The sequence below is a fragment of the Bipolaris oryzae genome (genome assembly GCF_000523455.1).
Source record: "Bipolaris oryzae ATCC 44560 unplaced genomic scaffold scaffold_70, whole genome shotgun sequence".
In the NCBI taxonomy this organism is placed as follows: domain Eukaryota; kingdom Fungi; phylum Ascomycota; class Dothideomycetes; order Pleosporales; family Pleosporaceae; genus Bipolaris; species Bipolaris oryzae.
Window position 1 is genome coordinate 77,671 of NW_006911346.1, and position 23,693 is coordinate 101,363.

A 23,693-nucleotide genomic window follows, 5' to 3' on the forward strand; every position below is an offset into this window, starting at 1 on the left:
TGGTTTAGTCGTGCAGACGTATTCGACAGATTTCTCAGAGTGAACTTGGTCGACGAAAGGGTTTTCCGTGTAGGTCGCAGCGTAGAAGAGAGGCGAAACATGCGCTGCTAAGGGGATTCCAAATTGCATAGGAGTGTAGGAGAATGAGGGAAGGTGGCGGCGTGTAAAGGCGCATTTCAAAGTGATGTGAATTCGATGGAGTAGTGGCGTCATGCCTCGGAAGTTCTTATCGATAGCGCACTACTGGATACTGACTCGTGTGTGAATAAACTGCCGTTGCCACTTTTCCAGCCAATCATCACGTTTACACGCTGTACGCGTTCCGACTTCTGCAGATGTACTACATTCTGACATCTCAGACTTTTTCGGGGACTTCAGCATACACCTAAAATCCCCACCGTCGTTCAGGACCCTGTTATTGCCCCCTTTCCACAAATCCAGGATGAACGGCCAACCGATCCCAGGCTTCTATTGGGATCCAGAAAAGAAGAAATATTTCAAGATTCAGAGCCAGAATGCAGCACGTGGCCTAGACCTCAGGTACTCGGCTGAAAACATTAGAAAAGAGGAACGAAAAGAGAAGATACAAAAAGCTGCCGTTGCCCGATCCAATAAGATTGGGAAAGAAAGAGTTGTGAGGCGGAACCCAAATAGCATCATCCAGACGAGCATCGAGAGAGAGCTTGGCTCTAAGCGGTGGTCATATTATTTCAATAATCTCTGGACCGATGTTTGTGCTTTCGGAATCAATACTCGACCCAAACAGGTCATTAGTAGGCGACTCTGTCATGCATCAATACGAGTTTTCGACAGAGACCCAGTCTCTCGCACAATATACGCAGTGCAGGGATCCAATAGCGTCAACATGCAGCGTATACGTACAAAAGACGATCCACCGGCGATGGAAACAGATCCTAGCGATCACCAGGATCCACTACTTGCCAACCCATATGCTTTTCACCCATGGGATGAAGTGACACGCACTACGTCGACAGCATCATCCTTAACCTACCTCCCAGCTACTGGCGCCCTGGCTGTAACGACATACGGCTCCGATCGGCCACCAGAAGTGTGGCTCAGTGATCCAGAGCGCGACCAGCCAGTAAGTGTATCAGACATGTAAATCTGTCTCATCAATCTCCAAGAGTTGATCATCAAGCAATGAATAGCATCTAACCTCTCTCCAATTGTAGTACGTAGGCCAGAAATTCACACCTAGAGATTGTACCACCATATGGTCCGCCAGCGCGCGACCAACATCCTTCACCGCACCCCCAAACATCCCCACCACAATCGCAGCATCTCAAACCGAGCACCTCGCCGTCGCAGCCTCCTCATCCCTCCTCCTCTTCACCCGCTCCCAATGCGGAACCTGGGACTCTACCCTCGCTCTCAAACCCCTCTCCTCAGACATCCTAGCCCTAGACTGGCTCTCCTACACCACCCTCGCCCTCGGCTCCCGCGACGGCTCCATCCGCCTCTACGACACCCGCTCCGGAGGATCCAGCCACATCCTATCGCACCCGTACCCCATCTCTAAGCTCAAACGCGCAGACGACGCTTCCCGCCTTGTGTGCTCTGGCCTTGAAGATTCCTTGTGTCTATACGACTTGCGATCTCCCCGCCAGCTACCAAAGTCTAGCAACCAGCATTATCAGAATTTTCCTAAACGAAGGAAGTACACGCATGGACATCGAAAGGCGGTGTCGACTCCGCTTCTTACTTTCGAACATGCAAATCGCGAGGAGCTCGATTTGGATATCGCGGTGCATTCGCGGTTGGGCTTGTTGGCTGCGGCGCAGGATCTTGCGACTGGGACGGCGATTCGGGTTAGTAACTTGTATACGGGGAAGATGGTCCGAGAGATCAAGTGCGAGGGGAAAGGGACGAAGAAGGGAAAGGGCGGATGGGAAAGTATTCGGTCGTTGAAGTTTGTGGAAGGGGGAGGAGAGGAAGGTGGAGGGGTTGAGTTGTGGTCGTGTTGGAATGGGGGGATTGGTGAGTTTAGTTGGTGATGGTGAGTGGTATGCTGGTGGGCGGGAGATATGGTTTGTGAAAGACTAGCCGATGTATGGTTACTAGTAGTATTGTAAGACGATGTATGGACTCCCTTGTGTAGGGTTACTCTGTAAACTAACTATCTACGTGACTATCTCGATGCGGTATGGATACGAGCAACATATATGTACCGAGTATATCTCACTCCTCCACACATATTTATACAACGTTCATTGTCGTCCATCAATATCACGCTATCTTCTTGCCTCCTCCCAGAAACGGTATTCTCGCCCCTCCTCTCCCCAACTTGGCCAACGCATCCCCCAACACCTCGCGAATCGTACTTTCTAGCCTCTTATCCTTCTTCCGTCGCATCCATAGCAATACTATGCCCAAAACAACCGCATCGACAACCACGTGCTTGAAGCACGCCCAGACCCATCGCCATATGCCTCTGAACAGCCGATAATGCGCCGAATGCGCAAATAGACGCCGTGCTTCTAGTTGCTCCCGTAACGCGGCTACTTCGGCTGTCATCTTCATCAGGGATTGCTCGACGCGTTTGCGCCATTTCTGGTCGGCGGCGGATTCCTTGGCTGCGTTGTTCGGACCGGGGGTACTGCCGAAGCCCGGGATGGGCATTTGTATTGGTTTTCCGAGGACGGCCATGCCTCTGGGTTTTGGAGCGGGAGTCGGTGTCTGGATGGGGATAGGTTCGGCGCGCATAAGGTTCTGGAGGTCGGTTTGGACGCCAGCGTCTTCTAGGTTGTTGGTTTCGTCGTTTTCGTCGTTTTCGTCTGGGTAGGAAGTCGGATTGTATTGTGAATCTGGGGCGTCGACGAAGACTTCACCGCGATCGATTTCCGCCTCCTCTTCTTCGAGATTTTCCTCGGATTGTGAGATGGGCGACTTGACTCGTAGCGGCATATCTCGCACTGCTTCTCTTGTTGGCGTTTCGTCAGTCCGTCTGAGGGGCGCGCTCATTTCCATGGCTGCGCGCCGACTCTCACCCAGCTCATGCTGTGAATAACCAGACTGGATGTGGTCGGAGTGTCGCAAGGGCGAGGATGATGACGACGAGGGCACATTGGACTTTACTTGGTCCCAGACAAATTCCAGCTCGGCGACGAGTTCCCTCGAGTCTGGGGAGGGCGAAGCATACTTGTGCATGGTGTCAATCAGGGTGGTGATGTAGCGGCGCTTTGCCTCTGTGCGCGAGAGACCGTTTTGCTGTTTCCATGCATCCCTGAGGGTCGTTAGTTATGCGCTGCTATCGGCCAAGAAGAATGCCATATGTCGCGTGCCCAACGTACCACTTCTCTCGCGCTCGTTGGCTCTGGTCGTCGTTCCCTCGCGGACAGTCCATTATGCCATCGACATCGCCCTCTACAGTGTGTTAGTCACTGTTATCGTTGCCACAACACTTTCGATCGCAACATACCCATGGCCTGCTTGTACAGTCCATACAGCCGCAGCCGTATCGCCGACGGCGGCTTCTGCGATCCAGTGCGGATCTTGTTGACGGTGTTGAGCGCATGGCTAAAGACTCGATCTATGTTTCTCCATATCAACACGCCTGTATCCAAAACTTGAGGCGGGACGGATGCAAGCACATACCAACCGAGTCTGACATTGCTAGGGTGAATGGCGCGCCCCCACACGTGGGGAGCGTGGCATTGATCGGGAACAGGAGCTTGTACGGGCGTATCTGAGCACCGCATGCACAAATAAATTACCCGGGCCAGAGCAGCAGAGAATGTAGACAATACTGAGCGGTGGACGGCGGATGGGCGGCGGGCATGATGCGATGACATGCGGAGCCGGTAACGGTGTGGACATGGCATCGTTGTCGCGCGCATCCTTGGGGCCTCGGCTGCTTCGGCGCGCGCTTGCCATGTGGCAGTCCATGCGGGTCTGTCACGTGTCGCCCTGCGCTAGTCCCCTTTGACGTGGATGTCACTTGTTTCAGTGATTATCTAGCTGTCAGCACCACCGTTCTTGTGCTCTCTGCATCTTGTGTATAAAATTTGTCCAGTATGTCTTGTTAGCCACACTGCTGACTCAGCATATACAAACACTCCCCGTACCCCGTTTCAAAGCTGTTTTGTACGTTATGCGTTGACATGTTTCCTGAATTAGAGTTTGTCGTAATCGAAGAGATCATGCCGCATCTACCGTGTGCGTAATGCTTGTGTATTTAAACCCGGCACTCGTCTGCCTCCAACACTCTCGTCTTGAACTACTCCACATTCGGTCTTGCTTACATTGTCTTATTTCAACCATGCATCTTCTTTTGTCTATCGTGGCACTCTATGCTGCCCTCGCATCTGCCCTATGTATAAATTCAAACTGTTACAGCCTTCAGAAGAGATGTACCAAGCTATGCCTCAATCAAGAGATCGGACAGTGGGAGCAGATATCAGGTACATGCAAACAGTGCCACGGTTATTCTTCATTCGTGCATTTTGACTGAATTTCTAACCGTAATTTTTAGAAGTGGAGACAGTTTGGTATGCACCTGAACGGCAAGAGACTGTTCCGCCGCAGATAGCCTTAGAACAACCGACTTTTTGCATTCGAGAATCCGGCAGCACAGCAATACGAAGCCTTGGTCAGATAAATACACTGTCCATTTCAATAGCTGAGCTGGATCAGATGACCACGAAAGATATACGAATGACAAAAATCTGAACCATATCATTGACGACCTGCTCTTGAGATCTGATATCAAGTTGTGCGCGGTTTTTTTAGTGCCAATTTTTTCTTGCAATGGTTGTGTTTGGATGAGGATAATCTGATCTAATCGTCAAGTATGGAACATCGGTAGTTTTGAGACTATTTTATGGCCAGAGAGCTCTTCTCCACGTACAATAGGCTAGTGATTTGAGATGATATTCTGGCTATGCGCAATGCAAGTACCATTACCAATCAGGTGTATTGATAGCGATGAAACATGGGCGCATATCGTCAACAAACAAAAATCTTCCTACAATACTGGTCAAACATGTGTATCAGCCATGTAAGACGGTCTGCACCTTATGATCCTGTCTTTGAGAAGCCCGAGCGGCATGTACACAGTATGGTCATACTCCAAGCTCGGCAGATCGACTCATCAAAGTCTACTTCTGGACCGTGCTGTGTTCGGAAATTATTACCCGCTAATCGGAGTTTTGCGTTTCCTGGATTTTTAAGTTTCGGCATGTTTGCAGTGTCGACATGGGCATCAATATACACAAGACATGGGGCTTATTTCAACGTAAGCTCTAATGTAACCTTAATGTCATTGACCTTTTTCTAAGAATATATTTAGGCACTCGAGATCCACTATAGTTCTTCTTATATACCATTATACCATTATACCTTGTCAAACCTACCTTGGTTCCGCTATACTTACAAACTCTGCTTTAAGTTCGCTATAGTTCTACGTTGAATCAAGACGCGTTTTGTTATTCCCATCACCACCCTCTTTCGTGGCCCTGGCGTCTGCTCAATGCCAAGTTGTGACTCCATGTTCTGAAGGTATCGGTACCTGCATGAAGGTATGCGTCGGTCTTAAGGGTTATATAACAGGAACTTGTTTACGGTAAGTTTTCATGGAATTTGGGGAGCAAGCTTCTAACAAAGCCAGTGACGGGTCCTGCAACTAGACAGCCAGGAATTGAGCTATCATTCAAAGCCAACGAACTAATCTCCTTCTTCACTCCCGGATTAATCCTGCTTTGCAATTTCTTGGTGGTGATATCAATTTGGATAAGCAAAAGTGTAAAACATCGCTTGGGCTGATTGTGAGAGCTTTGTATTACTGATGACAGCTCGTCATCTTACCATTTGTCCGTAAACATGTCGCCCGTGCGGGGCAAGTAAGATTACCCAGTAATAGCATACCAAAGTTCTCGTGTTTAGACTCTCGGCGCCGCCTTGGCTCTTTATGTGCTAATAATAGATTATATTTGCCTAAAGTAAGCTCTCCTACGACGTGGTAAGATATATAAATGTTCTCACAGTATCTCCTCTGTGCATTTAGAAGTGGCTATCCTCCGCATTTTACGATTTTCGCCACCGTAATTCTTTCATCTGATTAACGGCGTACCGGGCTTCAACCATGCATTTCAGCATCTCCATACTCGCTCTCTCAGCAGCTCTTGCATCTGCTACAGAGGTGGCTCCTGCAGCAGCTGCTGATGCACCTCCTTCACCTGTTGCACAGATTTGCTCGGACTTCCTCAACCGTTGTATGCAAGACGGGGACCCATGCTCGACCTTTTGCCGAAACGCAGAGACAAATGAGATTATTTCCGTATATGAGAAGTTTTGCCTCAAGTAGGCTTATCTCATGCGCATTGAGAAGCTCATATTCTAACAATGTTCAGGGTCGAAGACGAATGGACTTGCAGTGGAAAGCAGCCAAATCCCGGAACCTAGGAATACCAGATATAAACAAGTGGGCGATGACTCCACAAATAACTATATAAAGAATGATATCCTTGCGGTTATTTTAGCCAGGGACACTGTTTGGGTAAAATACAGTATATGTCATCTATTAAGTTTACTGTTCTAATATTGGATCGTTATCAGAACGTAAACTTTCCTTCTGCTTACATACCCTGTCCATGCCACGTGCGCAACATCATCCACGAATTAGATAATGACATGCTCCACTGTGACTCTCGCTACAGCATACCCCTAGTAGGACACTCAACGGCTGTGAGGGTGTTAGGTCATAGATCGTAGCAGCGTCTATTGCGCCGATCTGATGGTGTAGAGACTTTGTTTGGGAGATGCCAGTTGGAGTTTCCTATTGTAACTGAGAACACACTACAAGATAAAGAAACAAGGCAATATAGTGTAACAGGATTGATGATGTTGGTGTAGTAGGCAAGGCGCTATCCCCTACCTGGTAAGGCTCAACGCCACAACATCCTTCGTTGTTGTTAGTGAGAGTCTATCACAACCCCGAGCCTACTATCACTTCTCTCTTTCGAAGCCGTCAAATCGATTGGTCGCTGATAAGCTCAATGTCACTCGGCATTACAAAAGTCAAAGTCAATCGCTTCATAAAGAGGAGGAGATGTATTCATAGACCTAAGCTACCTATCTTCTCAAAGTCCAGCAAAAGCATTTATCAAGCCCGTATCTCTCTCTGAAATTGCACCCCTTCAGAAAGTAGGTGCGCCATGAATCTCCATTCCCATATTCCATTCTCCTCAATCATACCCTGTCAGAACCCATCATCATAGTCCGCCGATCTCCCATCTTGAATAATTCATCTAGGCCAGGGAAGATGCCCAGGTTGGCGCCGTCTAGCACCTATCGGTGTAGCCGCAGGGAGTGCAGGCCTTGTTGAACTTGCGACAAGTGTCGAGGTTGCAGGTCTTCGAGCAGGCCATGGGGTCGTACCAGCACCAAGTGGACTATGATATTTCGTTAGCATCTACTCATCTTCTTGGAGAAGTAGGAAGGGAAGATAAACTTACGCCCATGCACTTCCGATAGAATTCGTCACACTGACGGCAGTCGCGGGCAGGGACAGCGTTGACATTCTCGGCGCCGGTGGACTCAGTGTTGACAGGAGCACGCTCGGGCTCGGCGATGAGGGCGGGGACATCGTCTGGGGCCGCGAGGGGGCCGGCAAGGACGAAAGAAGCCACGGTGGCGAAGATGATGATGTTGAGCTTCATGTTGATGAAGTTGAAGTTGAAAATTGAAGTTGGAAGAAGGTTAAGTAGAGTGAAGCTTGGGTGAGGAGTTGAACGAATTGGTAGATCTTGCGTTAAGGAAAGGGTGGAGGGGTGGTGGGGGCAGTTTATATAGTATGAGGAAGGGTGGCAGTGAAGGAAGAGTTCTCTCACTTACTTCGGGGCGGGGGCACGTGCGGGAGGGGATGGCTGGCAGGGTGAAAGCGGCTCTGGAGACTCAAGCAACGGTTGCGGTGTGGGAGCGGGAGCGGGACCTGAATTTGCAGTGAAACAGAACGTCGTGTTACTGTTGAGAGCATGTGATAGCAGTGGAGAAGGCAAAGGCATGTTCGCACAGTGTAGGTTTGGGGACGTCCGTGACTCTAGCAATACTATGTTTCACAAGATGGACGGATGTGGGGCACCAGACTTATATTCATGTAAGAAACACCAACTATCCTGAATTGATTACATAAAATTAGGATATGAAAGTTTGTGTGGGAATGTATTTTGAGACTTGCATTTTGTTTATGTGGGAGACCCGTTTACCATGACTGAGTTGAGAATCGGGCAAGAGAAAGACTGCTGAAGTGCAAAAGGCTGAGCGAGTCGGGGTGAGTGACAGCCATTGTGGAGGTTCGTGAGCATATGTGCTGAGAAAACTTTGTTGCAAACGCATCCGTCGACGTAAGTACATGTTGCGGAGAACGGGGCGTCAAGTTTGGTTGTCGCAGGTCGGAATCTCTGAATGGAGCAATGACAGAATCACGAGAAGAGAGACAGCATTTTATGACGTCCATTATATTTCCTTCTAAAAGAATCTACCATATATTACTCCCCTCTCATAAGTCGTGAACAATCTTCCATCAGCATCCATCGGTAGACTCGATAAGCCGACAACCTTCAACCTCCATCCAGCCAGTCATCTACATAAACTTGTCCATGGTATACATTCCCTCCATGTCTGCCAGGCTGCTGGTTCCGAATATGGGGAGACGATCAATCGAAGACTACACTATGCAACTGTTAGTCTCAACTTGAAGCCAAATCATTGTGACTCTATCACTTACCTTAGCACTTCTTGTAATCGCAATGCTCCTTGCAGATGGAGCTGACGCGGCAGGTATCGATACCGCAAGTGGTTGGACAGGTGTCTCTACCAAAGTAACAACTCTGCACAACATGTCAGTGAGCCCAACGAGAATCAGAAGTTTTGCATTTATAATACTCACCCGCATGCATGCGTCGAAGAACATCTTACACTCTTCGCAAGACCTGGGCAAGGCCTCGCCATCCGAAGCCGTGGCAATAGAAGCAAGAGCGACGAGCAAAACAGCAGCGAGCTTCATCTTAATGTTTGGATAGATTGGAAGTTGAAACTTTGAGAAGTGTAGTGGAGTTTGATCAACGAGTTGAGTGACTTGAAAGCGTATTCGCGACTGTCGAAAGTGGTGAGGAGAGATTGGCGCAGCGGACGAGGGGATATATATACCATGCAGAGTGCAGATTTCGGAATCCAGGCCAGGGCGACTCGAGTGCCAAGAAAGCAAACTGGGTGAGAGTGAAAGTCGCACTTTGACGTCGTTATGGCTCAATCTCCACCAAAGCATCTTTCACCCGTTCACTCACACACCACATGGAACATAGAATCAAAAAGGAAGAGGTGTGTTTCGTATAACCTTAAGCGTCAATCCTCTTGTCAGGTATGCATGTTGTGGAAAAATGCCCATGATTGATTGCCAGCCCTTGAATGTATGTGCGATCCATGTAACCCTCTATTGCCCAAACAACCATTTCCCTCATGCAATAGTTACAGTTTTGTCTTGTTCCTCTTGGTTGTGCCTGTTCTAGTCCAACACATCTAAATATTTTCGACACTCGGGCATGTCTTTTTCGCAGTCTCTGTGCCGACAGAGCGGGGTGTACATGCATGTGCGGACCTGGCACTCGGACCAGCACACCTCAGGACCCGAGTCACATATCTATTGCAAACGAGACCATTAGCATATCTTCCTAGGACGATCAGTGCTGCAGAGTGACCCAAGGCCTGGCAAAGACCTACCAGCAGGCAGTCCTGCACATTGTACAGGCACTGCTTACACTTCAGTTTCTCGGCCTTCTTGTCACGGCCAACGACAATGGCAACTAGTAGTATCAGTAGCTTTCTCATGGTTATAGTGTCGAGGTGGCTGAATTGGAAGCAGATGAGAAGACGTGTTCAACTGAGCCATGATGGAGAGTTGCGGTAGCGAGTTTAGGTAAGGAAGGAGCAGTGGGACAGCTGACGTATGAGCACAACACCCCGCCACTCTCACTTCCATGACATGCTCTCTTCAGCCCATGAATGGTATTAACAAATCATTGTACTATCATACTCGGAATCAGACAATGTAACATGACCAGATGCGACAATCCTCAGATTGATCATGTTGCTTGGGTTGTTGTTTGATATGGATAGTACGTAAGCCATCTTCATACCAACACACGCGACTGAATTTCTTGTTCGGGCAATCAAACTGCTCAAAGCTTCATGTCTCCACGCACACTCGATTGCCGAACCTCGCTCGATCCCCGATGCGAGAGCTGCTCGATATCGTCCTTTGACGCCCGCGCCGTCGCATACGTCAATTGATCCTTCAGAGCCGCAAAGTTCTTCTCCGCCTCCCAATTCCAGATGCTATCCGATGCAAAGAGAAGGTCAATTTCTTCCAGTGTGCGTTGATTTGTTTCCGGGTACAGCGCCCAAATCATGGGAATCGTGATGGCGTTGCATGCAGCGAAGATGTACAGCGTTTTCTCGCCTAGAGCATTGAACATGACCGGGCAGAGCAGAGTCAGCCAGCCATTGCCAATCGACCAGCCAACAACACCCCACGCGTTACCTTTTGCTCGAACCTCCAACGGGAAAATCTCTGCAGGGTAGAGCCAAGGAACCGTCAGCCATGTCGCGCCGAATATGGCTGTGAAGAGAAAGACCATGGACACTGCCGCATTTCCATACGAAGATGCCTTTCCCAACTCGCCGTTCTTTGTCGCTTCTTGACCGAGATACGAGAATCCGCCTGCAAGCGCCATTGCGATTCCCTGTCCTACCGAGCCCCAATAGCAAGTCCAGCGTCGTCCGATTCGGTCAAGCGTGAAGACGCAGATGAGCGTCGCGAACATGTAGAAGATGTTATTGAGACCAGCGATCCACTGGCGCTTTTCTGGGCTCATACCTGCAATTCCAAAGATTGTTGGCGCGTACACTGTGACACCGGCGATACCGATCCACTCTTGCATAATCTGGAACCAGACAACAAGCTGAACGCGGCGGCCAGTATGTAATTTTTCAGAGCCAATACCGAATAACATATGGAAGTAGCTCTGCTTGCGGAAGTTCGAGCGCTCCAGTTCGCATGACGAAACGATGTCTTGGAATTCCGCTTCGGCCCTGACCTTGTCTTCTCCCGTGTCACCTCGAAGACGAGCCAAAACGTAACGTCCTTCGGCTTCTCGTCCGACCTTGACTAACCATCGTGGGGATTCGGGGAAGAACAAGACACTAGCCATGAGGATGAGGAGCATGGGGATCTGGAAGGCAATAGGGAAGCGCCAGATGAACGAGGAGGTTCCGTCGCCGTAGAATGAGCACCCATATTCCAACCAGTAGGCAATGACCACGCCGAGGATATTCAGCGTGAACTCGATGGCGATGAACTGACCTCGGGATGTGTGCTCTGCTGTTTCGGTTGCCCAGACAGGAATGATAGAGTTCAGGATACCAGTTCCCCAGCCGTTAACCAGACGCGCGCAAATCATCCAAACATGATCCATAGCCGAGCACTGCAGTGCAGCGCCAACTGTTCCAATAGCAGCTCCAACGAATATGGTCTTGATGCGTCCAAACCTATCGCCAATCGAACCACCGACTAGACACCCGACCAGCGTCCCTAAATAGTATACAGATACGATGCCTCCTTGAAGGAGGGTGTCGTCGACGACAGGGCCACCATCAGGGCCTTTGTGACCAAATCCCATGAGCGTATAGTAGTCGTATGCTGTGTTGACACCGCCCATCATACCCTGGTCGTATCCAAAAAATAGGATCGAAAGACCAGCGATGCAATTGATCCTTGGAACACGGGTAAGCAACTGTATAGAAATTCTGGGGGCAATGTAACTTACGCTATGAGCAAACTTCGCTTCTCATAGTGATGCACAACATTGAGCCTATGAATCTTATCCATGATTGAGCCGAGGAGGGCGAGTTGATCGCCCCAGTATGAATCGAGTTCGCGCAGGAAAACAAAAAAAAAGAGAGGACATCACGCACCCATATAATATATCCTACGCGGATCCAACACACCTCATCCCATCGGTGCCATTGCCGAAGGAAAACAATCAGCTGTGCTAATCAAGTCCATCCGCATCGCAAACCCACTTTTTCTTCAAACGGCGGGGAACACTCTCCACTCCCATGGGGCCCCAACCGCAGCATCGCGCATGCTGACTGGATCACAGCGATGCTACGATGCCCACCCGCATGGGCCTGCACCTGCGCCCGATCGTGTGACTGGGTTGCATCCGTTAGCTCTGCTTTTTTTCTCTTGAAATTTGCGAGTATAGTTTGAAGGGATATGCGCAATTACCGGATTGGGTAATCCGGCCGGTAAGGACAAGAGACGCGAAGCTTGGGGTTGGCGAAAGCTTCGTACGGAGCTTTGAAGTTGCTTGACAATGACGTGAGCTGTCATTGTCTGCGTAAACAATGTCATACGACTGTTCTAGGGACTTTGCAGGCGCCATGCTGCTGCATCATAATGCATTGATTTCCTCATGCACATTTGTTGTTTCCTTGTCGGCAGCGGCGATGGGACGGTGATGTCACCGACGTGCAGGGTTTATCTTGAATCGGAGAGAATAACGGCGAGACCCTCTGGGGATCGGCATTCATTCTCCCAGTTGCCGACAATGTAAGACTCGAGACGAGGCTGCATGTGATGAAGACACATCTGATATTAGTCCCAAACTCCACATTACACACATGATGCAACTCCTTCCTGGTTAAACGCTGCACACCGCTTACACAGCAGCAGCAGCTCCACCACCCGCCTTCCCCTCCGCATACACCCTCTCACAATACTTTTTCAAATCCTCACACCAAAGCCTCACCTTCCCCTGCAATGTCTCCAACATAAACAACTTCACAAGCCTCGCCGTCATGCCACTCATCAACTCCCAATTCCTCACCTCACACGTATCCTCGCTCGTAACAATGACCTCGTGAAACCGCTCAATCTGGGGCGCAAACCCCATCATCCCCCCATTACTCGTCCACGCAACCCGATACACCTTGCCCAGATCAGCTGTAAAACTCGGATCCGCAAGCTCTTCAGCCGACAAGTACGATGATGGCGCGTCGGGTGTCGAGATATCCGAGACTTTGAGCAGGGTGTGCGTGATGGAATCGGGTTTCGAGGCGTCCATTACGACGTTAAATTCCATCTCGGTACCCACACGCATTCGCGACCCATCTTGTTCTTCTGTAGTGTTGCGAGGAGGCGGCTGGGAGATGATGCGTACGCTCGGTATCCACGTGTTCCAAGCAGAGTAGTTTGAGGTGCGGACGAGGGTGTCAAAGACGACGTGTGCGGGGGCGTGCACGGTGGTCGAGTATGGGAGCTCGAGGATTGCTTTGTCGCGCGGGACGACTTTGGTGGTGAGGCCGTTGGCGGGCGGCCAGATTTTATCGTCTGCCATAGTTGTGTTTATTGATTTCTGGAAATAAGAGTGAAGGCGGTTTTGTTGTTGATGTTGTTGTTTATGTGTGTCGCGCTCCGAGTGTTACCGGCGGTGCAGTGCGGAGACGGCGGGTAAGCATGGGGCGTTATCGATAAGTACTAAGTAAGACGAGTGCGCATCATATCGTATCCTTGACAGGGGGCCGCCGCAATTGGATTCGCGCGTAAAATACAGTTTTCAGTTTATGTATTGTACTGTAGTATCGCATAGTTAGTCTGTGAGTATACACTGTAATTTCTTTTCGTATGTACATAACTACCTTCTTCAATCAGCCCTTTGGCAGCGATTGGATTTCAGCTTTGTTGTGCCAGCTCGATGGCGGGTCACCCCTTGATCTTTTTGAACATAGTAAGAGAAGTATAGATCTAAATTTCGTGTAATAATGATAATAGAAACTAATGAATCTTTTTCACTACGTAATTGAAGACCTATTAAATCCGACATTGTTAGTGTACAAAGTCAAGCTCAGTGTGTTCGCCTCCGACAAAGAAGAGCATCGGATTAGGCCTGCTACAGGCTAGTTACTCTTAATAGCTCTGCTCTTTATTCAATGCACTTCTGAATACATTCCCCACATATAGACATCGCGAGTGTTAAACATCCACTAAGCGTAAAAGTTGCTGCCAGCGTCAGCCCCCCTCTAGTAGCTACTGATGCGGCGAGCGACGCTCCTGAACATATTAATATTCGCCCTGCCCACTTTCCACTACACCAGAATCAATGTCTATTGTAACGTAGACTGAAATTATAAACTAAAAGTAACAAAGGGCTCCAACGTCGCCTTTGATCTTCCATGCTATCAACCTACCATATCCACCCCTTTGGCCCACCCCACCGTCCCTTCACATGAAATCGATCGTACACCCACGGAAAGAAATCCTTTTTGAGATGATAAAACGCACGCCGCGGCACGGCTTGATCGATTCCAACCCAACTCTTAAACGTCTCCTTAGGCACGCCCCCGTACTTGAATTCCGCCAGGAAGACTTTCTTGTCGCCCGTTAGCAGCGGACACGATGTGTACCCGTCGTATTCCTCGCTTGCGTCTTTACCCTCGAGACTGCGTAAGACGTTTTGTGTGACGACTACGGCTTGCGATGTTATCGCTGCAACGGTCTTGGAAGTGGGCAGGTTTGCGGCGTCGCCGAGGGACCAGATGTTTGGGTATTTTCTGTGGCGTAGGGAATGCGGGTCTACATCTACGTATCCGGTTTCATTGCTCAACGGGCTTACTTTGATGAAATCGTGGGGAGCATTTTTCGGGGCGACGTGAAGGAAGTCGAAACGTCGGTGGACTTTGGCTTGGCTGTTTGCACGAGCGAATGTTGCGGTGTTACCGGAGATGGAGATGAGGTCGTGTTCGAATAGACCTTCAACGGCGCGTTCTTTGCGCAAAGCATCGAGCGTAGAGCTGTATTTTGGGACGCCGAACATGCTAGGGAGACCGGTCGCAAACGTGACGTTGATTGAAGACTTTTTCGGGTCGTTTTGGTACAACCCGGATCGTCCCCAGTGGTCTAGTGCAAGCCACATGATCTTTTGTGGTGCGCCGGCGCATTTGATCACGCCAGCTGGTTGGGTGAAGACTGCGGAGCCTGATTTTAATCTTTGAATGTTTCGGAAGACTTTGTCGCAGTAGTCGTAGCTGTAGATAGATGCGACAGGACTGTGTGGGTTGCTCAGTGCTTCGGACAAGCCGTTGATACTGTCATAGTCAATCTTGATGCCTGGTGCAACCACAAGATGGCCGTAGTGGATCGTATCACCACTGTCAAGTGTCAAGAGATTATTGTTTGGGCTGAATGATGCAACGCTCTTGTTGTAGAATTTCAGTTTCCCGTCCACCAAGTCATCCATTGGTGTCCTTAGAGCTTTCTTGTCTTTCAACCCTCCGCCAACAAGCGTCCAACCAGGCTGATAATGATGCCATTTCGCTGGATCAATGACAGCAATATCGTCTTTGGTAAACTTGCCTTTTCGCAATAGTTGATGACTGACTGCAACACCAGCCGAGCCGTTTCCAACAACGACAATTTTGTGGTTCCTGGCTGCAGGGGCTGCGAGCGAAACCGTTGCAAGATTGCGAATAGCTGAGCGTTTGCTGAGAAGGTCCCAGCCTCTGGATTTCTGTAAACAGTTCATTGCAATTTATCACTGTGTATTTTTTAGTTTTTTGTATTGTTAGCGCCAAGAAATGGATGCTACAACGAGAAAGTGACATTAGATGGTTTGGAGTCGCTAATGGAAGAGGAAATCAAGCGGGGAAACAAGAAGAGAATGCATGGTTTTCAGTAGCTTCGAGTTATTGTTATCTCGTGTCAAATTTGAATCAGCAGATGAATGCGCCATGGCACAAGCCGGGTATGTAATGATGTAGACCCTGTTTCGGCGACTAACACGGGTGATCGGCGTCTACACATGAGAGCGGAACGCCGAACCCTGCATCAAGGTGAGCCATCAAGGCATCTGGAGGCTCATAAGACGGGATACCTCCAAACGTTCTTGAGAAGACTTATTTGAACAACATGCAATCTGCTTCTCGAAATCAATCCAAGTGATGAAAACTTTGCGATTCTACAGCAAACCCCTATTTTCCAGCCCGCTCTCGAACCGATTATCACATTGCACACCCAAGCACCGACCTATAATCCAAAAACAACATCTATTGCATCAGCAAAATCTTCCCAAATCTTCCTTCGCAGCACATTGCTCAACCGGCAAGTGGAAGTCCGTCACTTCAGCCATTCGAAACATGTCCCCCGTAGCCACTCCAACAGAGCAATTCTTTCAATTCTCAAAACCTAGAGAACAAGCGATTTACAACGGCATGACTGCAACGTCTCATGAGCCTGCTATCCACAGTTGCTTTGAAGAGAAAACAGGCACGTGGCAGTACATAGTTGCCGATCCAGCTACGAACAAAGCCGTCATTATCGACGCTGTCCTGGACTACGACGCAAACTCCAGAACCGTTAGCACATCAACGGCCGACAGTTTACTCGGCATCGTATTTCGCCAAGGATATCAAGTCGAGAGAATTCTTGAGACGCATGTACATGCCGATCACCTTACAGCTGCGTCTTACCTGCAAAGCCGACTCTTACAAATCCAAGGGTCCAGGCCGCCGATTTGTATTGGGAAGCGTATCCACCAAGTCCAACAGTTCTTCGCTGCTAAATACGGAATTCCAATCGACGAGTACGAAAACGCGTTTGACCGTCTTTTCGAAGACGATGAGTCGTTCGCACTAGGGCAACTGACGGTAGACGTCATGCATCTTCCAGGACATACTCCCGACCATTTGGGATACCGAATTGCTAGTAAGTAGACTGATGGGCAACTAGAGTAAGAAACATGCTGATCGGCGAGCAGAAAACGTCTTTTGTGGCGACTCCATCTTCCATGCAGATATTGGTACAGCGCGATGCGACTTTCCCGGTGGGAGTGCAAAGGACCTGTACATGTCGGCGAAGAAACTGCTTAGTCTACCGGAAGACTTCAAGATTTGGACTGGCCATGACTACCCAACATGTCCTGCGCGGTGCGAAGCCGTTCCCTGGATGACGGTTGGTGATCACAGGGAGAGAAACAAGCATGTTTCTATCGACATTGCAGAGGAGGACTTTCTCACACTGAGACGGGAACGCGATGCAGGATTGGCTGCACCAAAGCTGCTGGACCCTTCGTTGCAGGTTAATATCCGAGCTGGTAGGCTACCCCGGCCAACGCCCGGTGGTGAGCGTTTGGTATCTCTGCCAATACATTCGCGATGCGACGCATGGTAGTCTTTCTTTGTCCAGGAACGCAGGAAAAAGAGCAGCCTGCAATTTCTATAACAGCGTTCTCTTCTTGATTTGGTTCGGCAATGTGTTTCATGCGTTAATAATGAAATTATTACCAATTTTTCGTAATCCTGGAGTTGCGCTACGTGTTCACAGAGCAATTGTCTATGCCCATAAGATCATATAGGTTGTGTAAATCGATGTCATCAAATTGACTTCTTTCAACCGGCATGCTTGCAAGCGAAGTTACAATGTTCTCTGGTGAATGTCCATGGTGTGAAGGAATCGAGGGCATGTGACACGGTGCTTGGAATACGGCGCTTGCCACCTTTTTCAGTGTGCACATCACGCTGTCAGCCACTGGCCAATGTCGACCCAATGTCTTGCATACACCCAGCAGCAACTTGACTCGATCAGAATGTTGTTCTATGCAATTTCCAACTGTCCTCGCATGTACTGCACTGATGGATAGCTGCACTACCGTAGCCAGAGCAAGAGGATACACGAAAAGGGGGCTGTGCTTGTGGGCAGGAGCTTGGAGGGCGGCTAGCATTGATATGGCTCTGGACGCTTCGACGGCTTTGACTGAGTGTACGTGTTGGCGATTGCAAGGGCAAAGGAGCTTGGTGCAATCGGCGCCAGGTACATTTTGTGTGAGGGAGTTAGGAGTGACGAGATCACCTCTAGGATAGTGCAGAAGAATGGTTCCCCACTGAATGATGGTATGAGCCTGGAACATGAGCTCGTCCAGCTCGCCAAAAGTGTTGGCAATCTGGTTCTCACTCTTAGTACGTGGGAGATGGTGGATGAAAGCAGCCAGGGAGTTATCGACTGCTTGAACGAGGTCCCTGTGAACGCCATGTGTTCCAGCAATCGTCAAAACTCGCCCGAGAAGTCGTGTTGCTTCGATGCGATAGCAAAAGGAAGAGAAGACCTTTTCTTCTTCTGCAAAGACGTTGTTGTGAAACTCGGCTAGTGTCGGCGGGACGAAGCACATTCCGCCCTCATAGATGAAGTTTTCGCATGGTAAAAGTACATCTGCGTTGGCCATGTTGGCCTCGAAAGTCGACCTTCGCTGCAATGCGGCAACACAGCCATCAACGACGTAGAGTTCGTACCAGGTTCGTCGCATGCTCTCTTCCAGGATTGTTGATCCTGCAGCATACATGGCGGCAAAGTCGCGAGTGTGTAGACCAAGGGTCAAAGCATTCTGAATAGCGGAATCGAGCAGGCTTTGGCCTTCCTCTGCGGCGTTCTGAGCGAAGAGAGCTACTGAATAGAGGAGTTTTGCTTGCACAAGCTCGGGGGTAGGCTGGCACACATGGCCAAGTTCTTGCGTAGCGCGTTGACGCAGCTCGGTTCTTGGTGCCGATGAGGAAAAGCAGCTGCCAATGTAGTGAACGACAGCCTTGAGGTATTGAGGGTAGGCCTGCTCCCAGTACAGGTGTCTTGGGAGGAGGACTGGGTGGGCTGCGTGGAAATTCAGATAGTAGAGGTCGACCAGATGCTCATCATCGGACCAGGCTAGGGGCGGCCCGCTTTGCAGTAGCAGAGGGTCCAATGGACTCCCGGTACCGAGAGACGGCCGCTGGGAGCGTGAGGGCGCCTCATTGAGTGTGGGCGCATTGGCAGTGAGGAAAAGATGTGGTGTTGTGGATGAAGAAGAGTAGGGCGGCTGTTCGGCCACCACCGGCTGCTGCTCATCGGCTGGTGGCGTCAAGCGCGTAACACCTCGTCGCCGCCCACGCCCGGAACGCTTGTAGGTGCAAGCATAGTTGCGAGTCTGGCAGCGCTCGCAGGCGGGTCTACCGCCATCGCACTTGAGATGGGAGCGGCGGCACTCCAAACAAGCGAGTGGGGCTGGCCGGACGTGTGGTATGGGCGCCGGGGAGGGCATATGGAGCGTAGCCTATGGTCGCGAGCTATGTATCCGAAACGAAATGTTGTGATTGAGAATGCAACGTAAAACAAAGACGCCGAAAGAGCTAGAGGGAAGCATTCGTGGCATGGCATGGCCCTGCGCTAGCCGCCTTGGTGTTGTCCGCAGAGTCGCCGAAGTCAGCAGCAACCTTCGCCGACTTGTGTACTGGCCCAACCTCACATAACCCCGACCCTTTGACTATTCTATCGTAGGTCCTAGCAGGCTGGCTATTGTGTAAACCCCCCAAATCCAGATCATGTCAGCCCGTTGGAAGAGAAATCCAACAGCACCATCATCATCATCATCATCATCATTTGCGCACGACGACTAACTTAGCCCAGTTTCTTCGTCGCATTGTGGAAAACGACCTCTCCTGACCACTTTTACTTTCATGTAGATGGCAATAAGCCATCGTTACAAATTGATAACCATGCATGGCTATACTACTAGAGTCTAGCTACCAACCCCCGGTACCATGGTAGAGCCCGTGCACGACACGTCTACTTTACTTGTTATCAGTGACTATTCAAACTTTGTTTCGATGGAAGGTCAAGCTGAGAAGACGACAGTGGCTCAAGACCTTTAGCGCTCAGGCATGCGGTATTGGTGTAAAACCATATTCAACCTTACAGTGAACGGGCTGACTTTGCTCATCGAACATAATCTCCAGTGCTTCGACTCAGCCTTAGATATTGAGTAGGAGGCTTATAGTTAACATCTCAAATAGATATGAAGGGAATTCCATTGACGTGAGTGACTAAATTCAGCTTGGAAAGGTAGCGGACTTGGAACAAACCCCACGTAAAAAAGCTTCTAACCTTGCAGTCGTGTATTACCAGACGAGAAATGCTTAGTATCTGATTTGTAAATTACCCCGTCAACCTCTAGTACGCGTATATCATGTGACGTCAGCGCGAATACACCATCCTCTCTCTCCCACACTTCAAAGCGCCCAAGCTACCGCTCCAACCACAAACGCGCCCCCAGCCATTACCACAACCCCCACCGGAAATGCTACACGACCTCCACCCCCTTCACTCGGCGTACTCGCCGCCCCCGTCTTCTCGACCACAGTCGCAACAGCATATCCAAACCCCCCACCCCACGTCAGACTCCTCAAGTCACTCTGTGCAAACACCGTTGGCGTGCCACTCGAAAACCCAGAGGTGTATCCCGAGCCGGTTACTTGGCCATCGCACGTGATGGGTACGTCTGTGAATACGCCCGTCCAGCTGCAATCGCCGTCGAGAGTGATGTAGCCTCCCTCTGTGTCCGTCAGACGGACACCATAGGTCTCTGGGCCTTGGAACATGATAAATGGGAAGCAATTAATGGCTCTTGTTGGAGTGTTGGCTGGGAGTTCGGTGTAATTGGGGTCGTAGGTCCAACTTTGTGGCGGTGCTAATATTCTTTAGTATCAGAGTTGTGAGATAATGGATATATAGTATGAAAGTTAATGCGTACGGCCAGTGTAAAAAGTTGAGGTCGGAGTAGGTGTCGGGGTGGGTGTAGTTATTGCGTCACATTGGAACGAGTAAGTTGTCGCTATGCTGTTGGATGAGACTAGTGTGACTGTCGGGGCCGCAGACCAGAAGATGTCCAAGCAAGTAAGATTGTAGTCTGCGCTTACTACACTAGCGAGGAGTAGTGCTACGAAAGTTTGGGACTTGACGGAAAACATGTTGTGGCTGCTGTTATTCGATAACGCCTCAGCATCCTAGACCAAGGCGAAGTAATGGGAGGTTGGAGCTTGAAGTACACTTGGAGATTTGGGGGCTACTGGCATTAAACCTGATCTTCAGATAACCAGATAACAAGGCATCGCGGCCCATGTTCCCGTTGTGGGTGCAAGCCACACGAAAGCTCGGTAACCCTCGTGCATACATAGTGTTAGCGTACGTCATGTGGCTGGAGGCCTAAGTAAAGGGCGCGATAGGCGATGTGCGGCGCAGTTACGAATTCTCATAGAAGTAAATGTCAACTGGATAACATTGCATGTGTTGAAGAGTACTTTCATTACTTGAGTCATGCTCAAAGTACCATTGCGACATGTATCTCGATCAGCATTCTACACGACGACTGCCCTTTGGCGGGAAGCGCGAGGAAAGCAAGACGAGAAACCCAAGAAACGCAACGGCAGCATTACAAACAAACGTGAGATAGCTCTTCCCAATTTCTGCAAGCGCTGCAAAGGCAAGGCCGAAGACGGCAGTTGTAGAAAGTCGCGCAATGTTCTCCACGAGTGTGATGCCACTCAAGGCGTCCACGCGATCGCTTTCCGGAAGCATTTGAAGAATTGTTCCCTTTGATGCGGCGCCTGTCCCTGCTGAAAATGGTAGGAGTACGGCTACAAGATACATTTGCCATCCTTTGGACACAAAGATGGCAAGGCCTGTCAGTATACCATCCAGCACAAGGCTGAAGCGCGCATAGAACAGATCAAATGTAAACGTTTCTTGTTTGTTGACCGGTTCGGGATTCGGTGGCTCTTCATTCTCCAGAGGGTCGACGATTTCGGTAACGGCAGGTGTTGGTGGTGTAATTTGGACCTGGATTAGCGGTTCTCTTTCTTCCACCTCTGTCACCTTCTGGCTGCTAACGTCGCCAAGCCATTTGCGTCCTGCAGCAATGATACGGGGAAACACTAGGGACAAGAAACCGCCCCTTAGCGACGAGTACAAGAAGATCAAGGCCCCATTCTCCTTGGTGCCGAAGCTGAATTCAGCAGTCGCATACATCTGGAGCAGCACCGGAATGTAGCCCGTCGCGAGGATACCTAGGAAAACACCGATTCCGAGTGTCAATGCTCCGGTTTGGATGCGAGTGTGGCCGTTGGGGAGTTCCCATTTCTGTGGCGCAAAGATTCGTAGGGGCCCAAAGAACCGCGCAATGCCCGTGGTTTGACGAGGCATTGCATCTTTGGGTTCTGCAGGCGGGCCCATGGCCGGCAAGGATACTGCTACATATGCACAGCAGAGCAGGAACAATGCCAAAGTCATACGGAATGGGGCAAGGATGCCAAAGTAGCCGCCTACGACACCGCCGATAAGGAAGCCAATGGCGCTCCCAAAGTACATGCAACCCTGGAGACGGCCAAGGGCACCCGTGCGTGCCTCGTGCCCAACCACATCAGCGACTAGCGAGTTGAGACAGAGAACATAGCCATTGGGACCTCCAACGACTGTGATGATTTGCGAGGCCTGGACAATCATGATGCCAACGCTGCTGCCATGCATGATGCCAATGTTCTGAACGAGCAGTCGAACAGCAGGCCAGAAGATTTGGATAATGAGAGCAAGCTTCACGCCTAATCTTTTAATCGTCCAGCCCGCAACCAGCAGATTAACAAGCCCGAATAACGTAGTCGACGAAGCGAGCAGCGCAAACGATCGCGCTGCTCCCGCTTCAATCTCGCGTCTTGCGCATATGTCGTCGGCATTGGGGTCGGGGGTGTGATGCTCGTAGTATGCATCGCAGGTCATCATGCGAAAGGCATAGAGGATGGGGACTTGGGTAATGCCAAAGGTCAACGACACGAGGAATGCACAAAGCAGCGCGCGGAATAAAACCGAGGAACCTTGTTGCTTGCCGATGTCGCTTTCTTTGGGCTCCTCGCGGTGCAAAAGAGGCGTCGTCTCTCCTGCGGACGAAGCATTGCTCGGCTCCTGTGTCGCGGTCATTTTGGAAGTTTGCGCCGAACTAGTTGGAGGAGAGGCGAGATGGTTGGGAAGAGTTCTTGAGCTGGATAGAACAGGTGCTACTAAACCCACGGCGGGAATTCTATCCGGTTATCGGCGGATCTGCGTGGTGCATATCCGTTCTCCACACCGACTCTTTGGATGAGGCAAACCGGACAGTAAATCACGCATCGAGTTAAGGAATCATACACTGTACGAAGGATTACATATGTCTGTGTTGCGATGAGTATACATGTTGAACAGACGCCTGCGTGCAACTTTTCGTTGTGGAAAATCCCTCGTGACGTAGGAATGTTGAATTGCCACCACCCCAACATCTCCGCGGCTAGCGTCTTCGCTCATCAGAGTCGGGATGGAAAAAGGTCTAGAGCTGCCAGGGCAAGCATCGTTTGGAAATAGATGTGTCGCTGTTTCTCTCTTAATCGTTGATGTCGTACCTGTTGGGACTTGCCGTACGCTGCCTCCCATCAGTTATTCTATCTTGCCTGTATATACATCACCTGTTAAAAGTTGCAGCACATGTGCATACTCCGAAGAAAATTGTAGCAATTGCTAAGATCTTGAATCCAATTGAGATGCGATGCGAGAATATACATTTTTCTAACGCCAATTCGAACCAAACAGGTGGGGTATGAAATGCCGGACTGCCAGTTTATCAGCCCACCATCAAACGCCACCCATGTTTACTTTCCCATTATCCATCGCCATGCCGAACGAGTAGAGAAGCCAAATGAACAAACCCGTAGCCCCTTTAAGCCAACAACTTCATCGTCACGGCGAAAAAAAGGGGGGTTCTCGTAGTAATATACAATGCCGAACAAAATCATAGACGTCC

At 49.9% G+C, this 23,693-nt stretch overlaps 12 protein-coding genes across 12 annotated transcripts; 3 read left to right on the forward strand and 9 right to left on the reverse strand.

Moving 5' to 3' along the window:
* Positions 1–442: 442 nt before the first annotated feature.
* COCMIDRAFT_96117 (uncharacterized protein) lies at positions 443–2,015 on the forward strand (the record flags this gene model as incomplete). The annotated part of the gene is made up of 2 exons (XM_007690069.1): positions 443–1,102; positions 1,194–2,015. 2 exons carry the CDS (start codon positions 443–445, stop codon positions 2,013–2,015), a joined length of 1,482 nt encoding a protein of 493 aa, XP_007688259.1.
* Positions 2,016–2,247: 232 nt separating this feature from the next.
* Positions 2,248–3,631, reverse strand: COCMIDRAFT_5544 (uncharacterized protein; the record flags this gene model as incomplete). The annotated part of the gene is made up of 4 exons (XM_007690030.1): positions 2,248–3,244; positions 3,312–3,384; positions 3,440–3,550; positions 3,616–3,631. 4 exons carry the CDS (start codon positions 3,629–3,631, stop codon positions 2,248–2,250), a joined length of 1,197 nt encoding a protein of 398 aa, XP_007688220.1.
* A 2,469-nt stretch (positions 3,632–6,100) lies between these two features.
* Positions 6,101–6,556, forward strand: COCMIDRAFT_26551 (uncharacterized protein; the record flags this gene model as incomplete). Its single annotated transcript, XM_007690038.1, has 2 exons — positions 6,101–6,230; positions 6,369–6,556. The coding sequence occupies 2 exons, from the start codon at positions 6,101–6,103 to the stop codon at positions 6,554–6,556; spliced, it is 318 nt and encodes a 105-aa protein (XP_007688228.1).
* Positions 6,557–7,298: 742 nt separating this feature from the next.
* On the reverse strand, positions 7,299–7,676 carry COCMIDRAFT_96053 (uncharacterized protein; the record flags this gene model as incomplete). Its single annotated transcript, XM_007690070.1, has 2 exons — positions 7,299–7,409; positions 7,473–7,676. The coding sequence occupies 2 exons, from the start codon at positions 7,674–7,676 to the stop codon at positions 7,299–7,301; spliced, it is 315 nt and encodes a 104-aa protein (XP_007688260.1).
* A 1,068-nt stretch (positions 7,677–8,744) lies between these two features.
* On the reverse strand, positions 8,745–9,022 carry COCMIDRAFT_37018 (uncharacterized protein; the record flags this gene model as incomplete). The annotated part of the gene is made up of 2 exons (XM_007690049.1): positions 8,745–8,846; positions 8,906–9,022. The coding sequence occupies 2 exons, from the start codon at positions 9,020–9,022 to the stop codon at positions 8,745–8,747; spliced, it is 219 nt and encodes a 72-aa protein (XP_007688239.1).
* Positions 9,023–10,193: 1,171 nt separating this feature from the next.
* On the reverse strand, positions 10,194–11,902 carry COCMIDRAFT_96054 (uncharacterized protein; the record flags this gene model as incomplete). The annotated part of the gene is made up of 2 exons (XM_007690071.1): positions 10,194–11,787; positions 11,841–11,902. The coding sequence occupies 2 exons, from the start codon at positions 11,900–11,902 to the stop codon at positions 10,194–10,196; spliced, it is 1,656 nt and encodes a 551-aa protein (XP_007688261.1).
* An 835-nt stretch (positions 11,903–12,737) lies between these two features.
* On the reverse strand, positions 12,738–13,415 carry COCMIDRAFT_96020 (uncharacterized protein; the record flags this gene model as incomplete). Its single annotated transcript, XM_007690072.1, has 1 exon — positions 12,738–13,415. One exon carries the CDS (start codon positions 13,413–13,415, stop codon positions 12,738–12,740), a length of 678 nt encoding a protein of 225 aa, XP_007688262.1.
* Positions 13,416–14,261: 846 nt separating this feature from the next.
* On the reverse strand, positions 14,262–15,599 carry COCMIDRAFT_37021 (uncharacterized protein; the record flags this gene model as incomplete). Its single annotated transcript, XM_007690050.1, has 1 exon — positions 14,262–15,599. One exon carries the CDS (start codon positions 15,597–15,599, stop codon positions 14,262–14,264), a length of 1,338 nt encoding a protein of 445 aa, XP_007688240.1.
* Positions 15,600–16,284: 685 nt separating this feature from the next.
* On the forward strand, positions 16,285–17,242 carry COCMIDRAFT_96123 (uncharacterized protein; the record flags this gene model as incomplete). The annotated part of the gene is made up of 2 exons (XM_007690073.1): positions 16,285–16,777; positions 16,830–17,242. 2 exons carry the CDS (start codon positions 16,285–16,287, stop codon positions 17,240–17,242), a joined length of 906 nt encoding a protein of 301 aa, XP_007688263.1.
* A 139-nt stretch (positions 17,243–17,381) lies between these two features.
* Positions 17,382–19,136, reverse strand: COCMIDRAFT_37024 (uncharacterized protein; the record flags this gene model as incomplete). The annotated part of the gene is made up of 1 exon (XM_007690051.1): positions 17,382–19,136. One exon carries the CDS (start codon positions 19,134–19,136, stop codon positions 17,382–17,384), a length of 1,755 nt encoding a protein of 584 aa, XP_007688241.1.
* A 967-nt stretch (positions 19,137–20,103) lies between these two features.
* COCMIDRAFT_96106 (uncharacterized protein) lies at positions 20,104–20,841 on the reverse strand (the record flags this gene model as incomplete). Its single annotated transcript, XM_007690074.1, has 2 exons — positions 20,104–20,561; positions 20,625–20,841. The coding sequence occupies 2 exons, from the start codon at positions 20,839–20,841 to the stop codon at positions 20,104–20,106; spliced, it is 675 nt and encodes a 224-aa protein (XP_007688264.1).
* A 379-nt stretch (positions 20,842–21,220) lies between these two features.
* COCMIDRAFT_26559 (uncharacterized protein) lies at positions 21,221–22,840 on the reverse strand (the record flags this gene model as incomplete). Its single annotated transcript, XM_007690039.1, has 1 exon — positions 21,221–22,840. One exon carries the CDS (start codon positions 22,838–22,840, stop codon positions 21,221–21,223), a length of 1,620 nt encoding a protein of 539 aa, XP_007688229.1.
* Between the last annotated feature and the right edge of the window lie 853 nt (positions 22,841–23,693).